This window comes from Hippopotamus amphibius, chromosome 4 (genome assembly GCF_030028045.1).
Source record: "Hippopotamus amphibius kiboko isolate mHipAmp2 chromosome 4, mHipAmp2.hap2, whole genome shotgun sequence".
Taxonomy (NCBI): Eukaryota; Metazoa; Chordata; class Mammalia; order Artiodactyla; family Hippopotamidae; genus Hippopotamus; species Hippopotamus amphibius.
This window is the reverse complement of record NC_080189.1, coordinates 88,446,113-88,459,454: the sequence shown is the minus strand read 5'-3', so window position 1 is coordinate 88,459,454 and position 13,342 is coordinate 88,446,113. Positions and strand designations below refer to the sequence as shown.

At 35.6% G+C, this 13,342-nt stretch overlaps 1 protein-coding gene across 2 annotated transcripts in view; it reads right to left on the bottom strand.

Annotated features, from left to right (window-relative positions):
• RELN (reelin) overlaps nt 1-13,342 on the bottom strand; it is a 494,116-nt gene that overhangs the window by 17,535 nt on the left and 463,239 nt on the right. For both annotated transcript variants that reach the window (XM_057732969.1, XM_057732970.1), the window contains exons 51-58: nt 12,692-12,846; nt 11,403-11,617; nt 8,883-9,060; nt 6,459-6,634; nt 6,206-6,312; nt 4,885-5,127; nt 4,125-4,300; nt 241-314 (exon numbers count right to left, since the gene is read on the bottom strand). In XM_057732969.1, coding sequence (XP_057588952.1) covers nt 241-314; nt 4,125-4,300; nt 4,885-5,127; nt 6,206-6,312; nt 6,459-6,634; nt 8,883-9,060; nt 11,403-11,617; nt 12,692-12,846 — 1,324 coding nt within the window. The remainder of the gene's footprint in view (nt 1-240; nt 315-4,124; nt 4,301-4,884; nt 5,128-6,205; nt 6,313-6,458; nt 6,635-8,882; nt 9,061-11,402; nt 11,618-12,691; nt 12,847-13,342) is intronic.

The window sequence follows — 13,342 nt, the reverse complement described above, 5'->3', positions numbered from 1 at the left end:
AAAATATAAAGTTTGTTGGCTGCAGCCTAGTATAAAATTGATTTTCTTGGTTTGAAGGAAAAATTTGAAAATAAGATATATATGTGAATTTTATACAAATGAAATTTTTACATGTATACACATGAACGGCCACTTTTAATACATAAGAATGCTCCCCTGTAAGCAGTTGCCTTAAAAACAGACAACCATTTGAATTGTATATTCATGTTTGGAGGAAACGTAAAAAATTACTTCACAAACCTTGCATCCTTAGTGTACTCCAACATTACGGAATGAAGGTCACCACAAGAAGTGGCTTCACAACCCACCACAATCTAAAACAAGAAAACAATTTATACGTGTCAGACAAGATTAAATAATACCTATTACTAATTAGAAATTCCATCTCTCTTCATTATGACTCTGATAAGTAATCAAAAAGTATTCAGAGAAGCTTTTACAGAGCAGCCTGCCAGACACTAAGAATACACTCTTTTGAGTTTTGTTGAAGTCATGCAATTTTGCAAGGAGATGAAAATTAAGGTTAAAAAAATACTATTTCTATTTACTTAATTAGTATAACATATTAATCATAAATTTGGGGAAGATAAATTGGTCAAAAGGAAGGAAGTATTTGGAGAATTAATGGAAAGACACAAAAGTATCACTGGTTCAAAACATTTTCATTGATATTCTAACTTCCTTGATGCAACCATTAAATTTTTATTTGTAATTAAAAATAGCAATTTTAATTGCTTAATATTTATTCCTAGTGTTTTTACATTTCCATGTGAATAGAAGCATTCCATATTATCTGTAATTAAATGCTTGAATCATCAATAATGCACAAGTGCTACAGAAATTGGGTGATTCAAATTTAATTTCTAATCATGTACTCAGTCAACAAGTCCTATTTCAGTGCTGATACTAGGGAAGGCTATGTACTTATTTATAAAACAATCCTGGTTTCAGAGAGAGGATACAGAGTGTATTCCAATAGTGGAAATGGAAATCAGAAAAGTTACAAATAAAATGCTGTGGTGCTTCATAGGAAGGAGAGATTGAATCTGATTAAATGGGTTAGAAAATAATTCATCAGAAGTGGAAGATCTGAATTATTACAACTACAAAGAGAAATGATAATTACATGACGTGATAGAGGTGCTAACTCTCATGTCATGGCAGTCATATTAGAATACATACATGTATCAAATCAGCATGTTGTATACCTTAAATTTACACAGTGCTATATGTCAAACATATTTCAATTAAAAAATAAGAAAAGAATTCATCAATGAGAATGCATGTGAGGTGTTCCTGAAGAATGGGAAGCGTCTGAGAGGTAGAGAAAGGAGAAAGACATTTAAGTGGGAAAGCACTGTGGCATAGTGTGTGGTGTGTTTTGGTTCAAGTGTAGAGTATGTGGAATATTGGTAGAGAAGGTTGGAAAGATTGGGTGAGTTTGGTAGACCATGAATTGAAGTCAAGGATGTTTGATTTTAAGTTAGTGGGCAATGGGGAATTATTAAGGGTTTATAAGCAGTGGAATGATGTACTCAGAGCTGTGCTTTGTAAGGATCAACCTGACTGTGCTGTTGAAGCCAGGTAGGAGTGGAGAGAGATTAGAAAGGAAAAGACTACTCCATGGACTATTGATTTAATCAGGGCCAGAATGAAGGTGGTTACAGTGCAAAGAGAGGAGATGGGATGGGTGCCAGGAACACTGGGAACTAGAATTAAAAGGATGTAGTAACTGATTAGATGTGAAAAGTGAAAAATCAAAGACTCCTTTAAAATTTAGAGGCAGTGAATAGATGACAGGAAGTGTCATCAAGATAAATAGGAAAATCAGAAAGAGGAGCTGGCATGGGGAGGGAAGATACGAAATTCACTGTTAGACATGTTGAGTTGAGGTGCCAATAAGACAAAGGCGTAGAAATATATATAGGCTATTAAAAGTACTGAATTAACTGTTGCTGAACCAGTCAAGTTTGGATATGCAGATTTGGGAGTTGCTTTTAAAGGTATGATACTTGAAGCCAGAGGATGAATGAAGTTCCCAATGGTGAGAATGTCTATAAAGAGAGAGGAAAGCTGGGGAGAAGTACTAAAAAATGCTGATATGTAGAGGGTTGAGGGAAGAAGAGGAGCCAAAAAGGAGATAGATGTAGATATCAAGAAGGTAAGAGGAGATGCAGCAGAGAACCCAGAAGCCAAGGGGAAAGAGAATTTCACGAGCTGGAGAAGACAAGGATAAGAGTGCCAAACAGTACAGACAAAAGGAAAAATGAGGAATGGGTGAAAGCTGAAAGCTATTGGACATGGTGCTTAGAAAGTCTATGGTGACTTTATGCAGATTTAGTGGGTACAAGCTTTTATTTTATTTTTTTTAAAGAAATAAATGGACTTGGCTAGAGAAGAAAATTTCAGTCTCTTCAGTTCCGGATTGACAGAGGCAGCATAAGAAGAGGCTCCAACCAACTTAATCAAAAAGATGACTCTGATGTGGGCCTGGCAGAGGGAAAGCCTAAGGGATGTGGCTTGGCATTAGGGGTGGTATAACACTGGACATGACCCTGGGCATCCTTCATGTCACTAAGTTAGAGATAGTCCTGAGGGAGTGGTAACATTTCGGGGGCTTGCCTCATCCTCCAGTCTCTGAAGGAGAGTTTAATACAGAGCTGAAGAAAACAGATAATTTTGTTTCTTTTTTTTTTTTTGCAATGTACCTACAGGAATTTTTCATCTTGCAAAACTTAAACCCTATACATATTAACTCCCCATTTCCTCCTTCTCCCATGATTCTTATTATTTACTGTCATTGTAGCACATTTTTTTATTTTTATTTTTTTAAATGTGATACTTAAAAAATATATATATTTATTTATTTATTTGGCTGCACCAGGTCTTAGTTGCAGCACATGGGATCTTCATTGCAGCATGTGGGATCTTTTAGTTGCAGCATGCAGGGCCTAGTTCCCTGACCAGGGGCCAAACTCAGGCCCCCTGCATTGGGAGTGTGGCGTCTTAACCACTGGACAACCAGGGAACTCCCGGCACATCTTTTTAAATAAGGGTATTAGAACAACTGATCTGTCTCTTTAAAATGACCTAGTAATAAACTACATTTCTGTAATGCCTCTTTTTAGTGTGTTCTACAGTGAGAAAGACATTGATATTGCTTTATCTTTCTAATTGTCTATTAATTACCTCCTATGCCTTCCCTTCCATTATTCTATATGAATAAAATACACATTTATAAGAAGTGAGAGTCCTTTTCAAATCTTTGAGGATTCGGGAAGTTCCAATGTGCTAATGTACAGGTTTGTTTTTGGAAGTCAGAGACAAAATAAAAATGGAAAGACATAACAAAAAAGGATAGATAAAGAAGCAAAGTGGCTTGATGTATGAAACTGGCATAAAGAGAAAGTGGTAGAGAAATCAGGGAGAGAGAGAGAGACAGAGAGGGACAGAGACAAAGAAAGAAATAGGCAGAGCTGCCTATTTTTTTATTTCCAGGGTTTGGAAAAATGAACTTAAGATTACATATCTGAAATGTACTTGAGGACACGGGGGAGGGGTATGGAGGAGAAGCTGGGATGAAGTGAGAGAGTAGCATTAACATATATACACTACCAAATGTAAAATAGACAGCTAGTGGGAAGCTGCTGCATAACAGAGCAAGATCAACTTGATGACTGGTGATGACCTAGAGGGGTGTGATAGGGAGGGTGGGAGGGAGGCTCAAGAGGGAGAGGATAGGGGGATATATATATAAATACAGCGGATTGACTTTGTTGTACAGCGGAAACTGGCACAACATTGTAAAGCAATTATATTCCAATAAAGATCTGAAAAAATAAAATAAAATACCAGTCAAAAAAAAAAAAAGATTACATATCTGAGATACAATACAGTTACATTTCTTGCTATGTCCCAATACACTTATAGATTTTACCTGTGTTCAAATAATCCTACAAGATAAAGGCCTTTGTGAAAGATAACTTCTTTTATTGATAAGATAAAGTCTCTTTTAATGAATGAAATCAATCATTTCCTTATAGTTGTTCAAATAAGCGTTCTCTCTATACTCCCTCCCCCAAATGTAATGCCAGACTCTGTCTGGAAGAGCCGCCTCCCCTTACTTTAAACTGCATCATATATCCTGGCTGTATAATGAGTTCTCTAGAGGAGAGCGCATTGTGAGTCTTGTCCTTCTTTTTATTTGGCCAGTAGAGATGGAAGGATGGATTGCCACAGAATCCTGCTGTCCTCACTGCGTTAGGGTAAAAACTCCAGTTTTCTTCATGGGAAGTGCCTTCTGTGAAGGTAAATTGGAAGCAATGGGGCATGTTATTCTCTTGAATTAATTGGTTTATTGTTGAACTACTTAAATGTCTATGCTCTAGGTCTTTGCTTACCCTTTAAGATTGATTTTCATTTTATTTAATTGGTATAATATATAAATCCAAGATGAGAAATCACATCTAGAAAAGATTTTTAAATGCTAGTACAATGACTACCCAACTTTTAAAATGTAATTGCTAGTCTGGGTAACTTTCACCATTGCAAAATTTTTCCCTGGTATACTTTCAAACCAATACAATGTGTATCTCTGCAGTACAGAAATTCCTAAAGAAACTGAAATTATTTTGGGCTACTGAAGTTTCAAATTATATTTAGAGAAAAACATTTTGTCTTTCATGGGATTTACTAAATTCTTAGTTGACATTTCAACAAGCAGCCAACCTTGAAGATGTATAAACCATTGGGCAAAATAATAGTGTGTTGATCAGTAAATATGTGCTAGACACTCATCTAAATGCTTTTCATGTATTAACTCATGTAAAGACATAAGCAGACAAAAGGCTCACTGGAAAGATTGTTTAATGTCTTGTTTCTTACCGTCATCAAAAGTGTCGACCAGTTGACTGGGATTGATTTCTGCTCCACCAATCAAAATGTTGTCTAGTGCCCACTGAGCACGCTCTACCCCAGAGACCACTAGTCCATTGCTGACCACAAAAGGCTGCCACCAGCGAAGTCGAGTTGTGTTGGTGAGGGCATCCTCGGGAAGAAGTATGTAGTCGTGTCTGACAGAAATATATTTCTGATAATCCATCTCATGGAGTAAAGTCCAAGTAATTCCTAGAAAACAAATACACCAACACAGTAACATATCTGGGAAAAACACCACAAACCACCAGTATACTGCAGTTACTGTAAAATTTCCAAAGAAATCTTCAGCTAGTAATGAGAACTGATTCCATTGACCTTAATGTGTGTTTACCACTTAAACGTATTGTTTCAAAATGAGATTGATGATATAAGGGGAAGCATATTTAGAAATACCTGGCCAAAAATAAAAACACTGAAATAAAAATCATATATTTTCTGCTTTTAAAATTTTGTTCTTGATTCCTATATGCATTATTTCTCATAGATAATGAGAAACACCCATGTTTTACATGTTTCTAGACAAGAATTTCTAGTATTTTAAAATATAGCTATTATAATTCTTTGCAATTTGTGATTTGTTGGATGAATATGAAGCTTCTGTCACCAACTGATAAGACAGTAGGTGAAAAGTTTAAATTACATAAGAAACACATTTTGAATACACTAAAATGTTTTAGGGTCATCTATTTTTCTGCCAGTTATTAAGAATGATACCTATCTGCTAGCTGATTTTCTAAAGACCTCATGTTTCTATTGGTCTGCTTTCAGCTACTTCAAAATAATGAAACAGAATCTTGTCAAAATAGTGTGTGACAGACAAGTTGACTATCTTCTTTTATAACTAATAATGTTTTCTTGTAGATTTTCTACAGCATTTATTACATGCTTGTTCACACAAAAGCTTTTAAAAATACTTTAAAATGTTTTAAAAATTATCTTTTACTTGGAAGACCATGCAAAAATTTATTCCTTAATTGTATCATTTATAGTCAAGCTTCAGCTAAGCCCAGTGATTATTTTCTTTATTCATGAAATTTGAAGTTTATTTTTTTAATGTGATTTCTCTCGTCTCTTTTTGGGTAGATTTTGTGTAACGCAGAAGTCACACATATAGAACGTGTAATGCAACTAAGTCTGTAGCTTTTTCTTCGTGACTTTCACTATTTGCATTGCCAGGTTAGCAAAGCTTTGCGGAGACTTCTCTGAGGGGCATTGGATGGAACTTGGGAATCTGCTCCAAGGTGTGGCTTTCATTCTCAAAACGTGCCTCCATCGGTAGAGTAGTCTAACAGCACGCCTTCCTTCCGACAGATGGGCCGATGGCAGGAGGTCATGTTGTTCTCACTACCGATGCGCCCCCAGTACTGCAGGAATCTGAATGCAAGCACATATTATCCATCAGAACAGTGAATCAGAACAAATTGTCTACTCGAGTCCTGGGTAACAACTTCTTCCACACGTCTTCTTGTTTGGGGTCCAATTTGCTAAGTTGTGATAAAGATAACAAAAAATTGACTTACTTTGCCCCTCTGAGATCCAAATCTTGAGTAATAGCTTGTCTCACTGTGGAGCCCCCAAAATAGAGTGCAGTGTCCTCTGCAAGAATACCACACTCAGTACATGTACTTCCACCTTCCAAAGACATCCATAAATCTGGCTTGATTTCTTCACTGTCAAAGCGTTCCTTTAAGAAAGTCTGGAAAAAAATTGTGGCATGTGTTTAAAACTAACAATTTTAAAGAATAAGTGTGGAATAATTAAGACAATACAGAGTTACATTTTGGACCTTAAAAAATTATGGCTGATTTCAAACGCTTTTCCAAAAGACATTAAAAGAAACCCAACAGGCTACAACCACAGTATTCTTTTCCATTATATACTGAAGATCATTTAAACTGCTTAAATAATGTTTAATGATTGGAATTTAAAATCTAGAGAGAATATTAAAATAAAACAATTGTAAAGTTGACTATAGTAATACTCCTATTTGTAAAACATTACTTAAGCATGTACTCTCAAAATATACTTTATTTATATATTATATAAAAATACTTTTGTAATTTATTATGCTTCTATGAAACATGAACAAAAACTGAAAATTTGAAGGAATAAGATAAAATAAAACAGATGTTTTAGCACTTCCTCCCCCCCAACATTCCCTGATCAATTGCCTTGTTCTCCCTGGGAGTATGTGCCCCCAACCTTGGAGACTGATTTAGGAACCCAGAACCCTTTAGCTTTCAGCAAAGAATGAACTTAAAATGTCTACATGGTTAAACAGGGACATTTGAAACCAAAGCTTTCCATATGAAGTCAAAAGAAAACAAACTTGGAAGGCAATATAAAGGACTTTTCACATGTTTATCAGGGCCAAGATTCAGGATAATGGGGAGAACTCAAAATCTAGAATAAAATATTTTCCCTGCATCTCCAGTTTATCCTTCTAACTAAAAATGACCAACAACCAGGAATAGTCTATTTTCCAAACAGAGTAGATAAACAAAATATTAGGGTTCATTATGGCTACATTTTATGTCAAATTATTTCATCCCCTTGCATCACAGTCAAGATCCTAATTTTCTATTCATTTTGTCCAGAGGACATTCTTTTTGTCCATAATACAGTTTTGCATTAGGTTGAGGCAGGTTTTTTTGCCTTTTGCTTTTTAAATGATAGAAATATATCATGAAAACAATCTGTTACAGCTGCAATTGCAGTAACTGTTTAGAGAAAAATCATACACCTTTTCACTTCTTAGCAAAGTTGTCTAGTTGCTACGTTATTGCATAGTTAAGATGATTTAGATAGACCTTCTTTTCTTCAAACTTGGAACATAATCAACTCTATAGTTAAAGACACGTAAGTCACGTGTTAGCTTTACCTTACCTCACCAATGTTAGCAAATAAATGCAATTGATAAATGAAGGTTTACATGTAAGAACACAAGAATCAGAAGACATGCTTTGTTAACCACGTAAGCGCTCAATAGAAATATCTGATTCAGGGTTCATAAAAAAGATTTCTACAATTTCTTATTCAACTGAGGAATGCTAATGAAATTTAAATGTTCATGAAGAAACTAGATTTAAAAAAATTTATTCATTGCCTGTGGGTATGTTTCTCATTTGATAACAGACTAGCAGATTCAGACACAAGTGAGCATTGCTCCAGTTTTATGTTTTTAATGTATCAATTCCAAAGTTGTTGAAGTATTGTAGAAAAAAATGACAGAACAGGTTTTGCTTACATTGTTTGTCACTTGCATGTTCAATTTCAATCACTTGTGCTTTTTTTTAGCTTAGTCATTTTTCTGTTATTGTATGAGGAATACAGTATATTTATTCACAGAAACTGAGTGCATATATGGCAACTATGTTGGGCAACTGTATTTGCTTTGCATATTAAATAATGATATAACAGCTAAAGTTTCCAAGAATGACCTCGCTATTCTTATTTAACGCACAACCACATTTCAGTAGTCAGTAAATCAGAACACTGAATTTTCTAAACAAAAATTCAGGTACTGTTTAGGCCTTTTTGAAAACTTGTTTTCCTTGTGATAATGTATTGATATTATTTGCTTTATTTCATAACAACAACATTACCCTCCTTTAAATAGTACATCTACCGAAAAAAGTGAATTAAAGAAGGCTTAATATTGACTTTAACAGCCTGCTCTAAAAAAAAAAAAAAAAGGCAGAGTATGTTCTTTAATCCATACCGTCTGCCTTACTTTATGAATTGGGTAAAATATACTAGAACTTGATCCTAATAGTCTTGTATTTAATAAACTTAATACATATTTTTAAAGTTTCCATCCAAAGGATTTTTTACTGGGGGTCCCAAAGAACATGGTTATAAATTATTAGTCTCACTGTTAAGGTGGCTCTTGATGCACGGCCTGCAATGCGAGTACACGCTTCCTTCAGGGGCTTTAGCATTACCTTCAGAGTGTGAGTCAAGTAGCAGTTTGGCCCAGAGTATCCTGGATCACAGATGCACTGTTCCTTTAAGCAATCCCCATGGCCTCTGCAGTTGTCCAAGCATTCAGGGCCCAGGTAGAAATTGTCAATTGCCCACTGCATATCTGAGTGCTTCTGATAGAACCTAAACCTTACTGGACTATTGGCAACACAAGAGCAAAGGAGTGAAGAACAAAAGTTAACTTTGTTCAGGTGCATTTTCCTGCGTGTATATTCAGTATCCAAGAGAAAACACATTTAAACCATTCTGACAAGATGAAATGGGTTAATAAAAGATGTTTTCAGACCACCATTATCTTTCTATTTCTAGTAATGGAAGTTTAAAGCCAGTTCAATTTACATTATAAAATACGTGAGTAAACTTGTAAAACAAAACAAAAATACAGTGGAATCTCTATGTCAAGCAAAAAGAGCATTTTAAATGCAAAGCTGTAACTATTATAAATCAGGTGGCTTATGAACTAGAGTCCAGTGGCTGTGATGCAATTGAGATTCACTAATTGTATTCCTGAAATTGTACAGAAGGTGAATCAATCCTTTGACAGAGCCTTGTCAGTATACACATGGCCCTCAGGTGGTCGGGAACAGCAATTTCTGAATTCCCCAAAGATAATCAATATTCTCTGAGCAACTATGCTAATCAGAAAACAATTTTGAAGGGGTTATATTAAAGGAAAATTTCCCTCAGATTTTAATTTCACCATTTCTCTTTTCTGTCTTCTGGGGAAAATACAAGCCTCATAATTAACCTTATATTCAAATATGCCCCCTATTTTGGTGGAAAGAGTTCAAAGTGCATGTGGGAACATTCTGGGACAATATAAATGTTCTGTATCTTGTTTCATGTGGTGGTTACACGGGTTATGCAATGGGAAGATCTTATTGTGAGGAACAATTAAAATCTGTCCATTTTATTGAATGTAAATTATACCTCATTATAAAAAAAGAGAGTGAAGACAGTAGGGGGAAACGAGGCAATGAGGTTGTGGTGACTGCTCAGCATCCATTTCAGCCCAGATGAGTCATATGAGATAATCATCATCATATAAGGCCCCTAACTATTGACGGAGTCAGGAATGACACTCCTGAACTAATTGGTACCAATGGGAAGCAAAGAGGCACTTGCTCCAGCTCTGTTTGAAAGAAAAGCAACTCTCTTTCTCATCTATTGGAGATAGATAAGGATGCATTGTGCTCCAGCTTTCTGGAAGACATCTATGTTCATGAGGGGAACCGGCCTGAAGACTGAGTGTGACATCCATGTGTAGACAGTGGAGCAAAGAGTAAGAATAGGAGAGTGAGAAATAACAGTGTCCTTGAAGACACTATTGAGCTTGTCAATCAGCCAATCCTAGAATCCACTTATCTTTGGATTTTTTCATTATAGATATAATACATTTCATTTTCAACTAAGCCAAATTTAATTTTAATTTGAATGGAGTTTTCTGTTACCTGCAGCTGAAAGTATCCTGATTGTCTTCTAGCACGTTAATGGACTAAGCCCTTCAGATTTGTTCCAGAAAACTGTGAGTGGTCATGTAATAAGTGATCTCTATGGAACCTTTTTTTTTGGCCATGTATAAGCACCTTATTCAAAGGCTCTATATGTTCTGGTTATATATCCTAATTCTGTCTTGCAAGAAGATTCTTCGTTTAGCCAGAAACTGTGATTCATATGGTGGATCGTTTAGCCAGAAACTGTGATTCATATGGTGGATATATCATGTTCTTTAATGTATCTTTTCCCCTAATTTTACAGTTGAAGGGAAATTTTTAAAGATATATTTATTTATTTGGCTGCGTTGGTTCTTACTTGCGGCATGCGGGATCTTCATTGCCGTGTGTGGAATCTTTGTTGCAGCATGTGGGATCTTTGGAAATTTTTTGTAATTGCCTAAATTAACTTATTCACATACTTTTTCAGAAAACAGTTTAATCATCTTGGCTCGCTCCTGCTCTAGGCTAATTACCTTTCACTGCAGGTGCAGAACATAATGCTTTGATAAGAAAAAAATGAAACCTTACAAACTACATTTTTACAAATAGCATGAAGAGTTAGGATTTGTACAAATAGCTTGAAGAGTTAGGTTTTCCTCTTGGCTCTGTCTATCATGGGTTGACAAGGCAGTAATGTGGAAAGTGTATGATGTACAGTGGATCACAATTTGCAAGGTCCATAAGGTAGCGTACACCTTTTCAACTGGCTCCAAGGCCACCACTATTGCTCTGTCCCTATTTTAAGACATTGAGGTATAGAAAAAGCAAGGGCCTGTCAAGGCCTACCTGGAGAATTCTGAGGATTATAATTTGAGGTCTCCCTTAATTAGCTCACCATGGAGGTCACCAATTAGAGAATCTTTAGAGTTAGGGAGGAAGAGAGCATTTTATCCACAATTACACAATTCTTTCAAGATGACCACAGTGTCCCTAAATCTACTTCCAGATGCTTAGAACCAGGCTTTATTTTAATTTTCTACTTACTTTCCGACTAAGCTTTCAGGAAGTGGGTAGGTGATCCTTTTCCACCCTTTAGTTGGAAAGAATACAGATGGTTGAGAAACACTCCCAGAGCATTTTGGGTCTGCAGGTAAGCACTGAGGGACCAGATAATTCCAGCTCACACCAAAGTCAGTAGAGTATTGCACATGAATTTGATTCTGGGTAACTTTTTCAGACACTTTACATCCAACAGAGATCTAATAAACAGAGAAGTGCAAGAGTATTAAGGTATTGAAACCATGTTACATGTTTCTGCTCTAAGGACTTGGTAGTAAGAAAGCTGCTGATCACTTGACAGACCCTACACAACACCCGTCCTGTATTTTCAGGTTCATTATTTCCTCTGCTGATGGACGGCAGAGTTGACATTGTTGCCCAAGGTGACAAATTATAGAAAATGCCAAATATATTGTGCAGGGAGCTTGGAGTGAAGCTGAAATCTGTGCTTCTGCCATGGCTGGCTGATTGCCTTGGAAGGCCTGGGCCTACTCTTACAAATCGTTGTTTGTTGTGCTAATGGTCTGGCACTTCTGTTTGGCAGAATGCTCAACCAAGAAGGATTGCTAATAGCTTTACCAAGTTTACTGTTTTGTTATACTATTTGTGACTCTCAAATCACTTTCAAATACAGGTAAGATGCAATGAAGTAATTACAGAAGGTACTTTCCATAAGGCACAGGACCCTTTGTTGATGGAGATAGTCATAATGCAACATTTGTTGCTAATACGGTGGGATTGAGGTAGACAGAATAAATTGGTTGACATAAAATCTTGGCCAAAATTGATGTTGGCATTAATGCTAATCATGCCTTTGTTTCCTATAATTTTCTTTCTCCAGAAACACTGAAATGCTTTTATAAAAAAAGTAGGTATTAAAAAAATAGTAGGTATAACCACAATAGCTTTAGTCTTCTCTAAAGGAAAAAACTGCCTAAATCATATAATGATTTAAACTCAGGGACTTGAAATCAGTATCCTACATTTTATTATCAATATTTTGCTCTATCAGCATTTAATCTAGACAGAAACACATTTACTCTTATGTAAGTTTCATCTTGAGATAGTTCAAAAATAAAATACTTTTAATCATTAAGTTATATATAGTTGAGATGTATTGATATATTATCTTAATATTAAATTTCATTTTTCAAAGTATGTGTTAAGTCAATATATACTCAAAATATTGTATGATCATTGTTTATCTAATTTTTTTTCATTTTTGTATTGCTGGTGTATGGCTATTTATGTAATTGAAGTCATCACATTTTCACCTTGAACTGCATGATCCAGCCTTCAGTGGGGGTCAGGTCGTGGGTCACTGCATACACTTCTCTTCCATCGTGACTGCCACAAATCATGACACCATCAGGGGAGTCACAGAATCTTTCTACTGTACAATCATCATGGAATAGCCAGTGCTCATTTACTTAAGAAAAGAACAATAAAAATTTTATGACAGATTTATGATAAAAATACTTTGAAGCAAGATCTAGAATTATTTTAAGTAGAAATCTCTCTTATTACATACCATCCATAGACAAAACACTAACAAAAGCACATCGTTTTAGGAACATGGATACTGAGAGCTTGAGATATATATCAAGTGTCCAATACTAGTTAAGTCTACATAAAGAAAAAAAGAGTGTACTGTATGTGTTACAAATGAAAAGCAAAGGGAAATGTATACCCATTTTTTTTTCTTACAGGTGTTTAACTTTTTAGGCAGAATCTAAAGAAGGAGGAAGATTTTCAGTAACAAGGTAGAGAAGTGACTTAGCTATTTCTACTTAAATTTTGGTAGTATCTTCTCAGCAATTAAAAAGTTGTAATAGTCAAACTCATAGAATCAGAGAGTAGAAGAGTGGAAGCGGGAAATGCAGACTTGTCAGTCAAAGGGCACAAAGTTTCAGTAATGCAAGGCA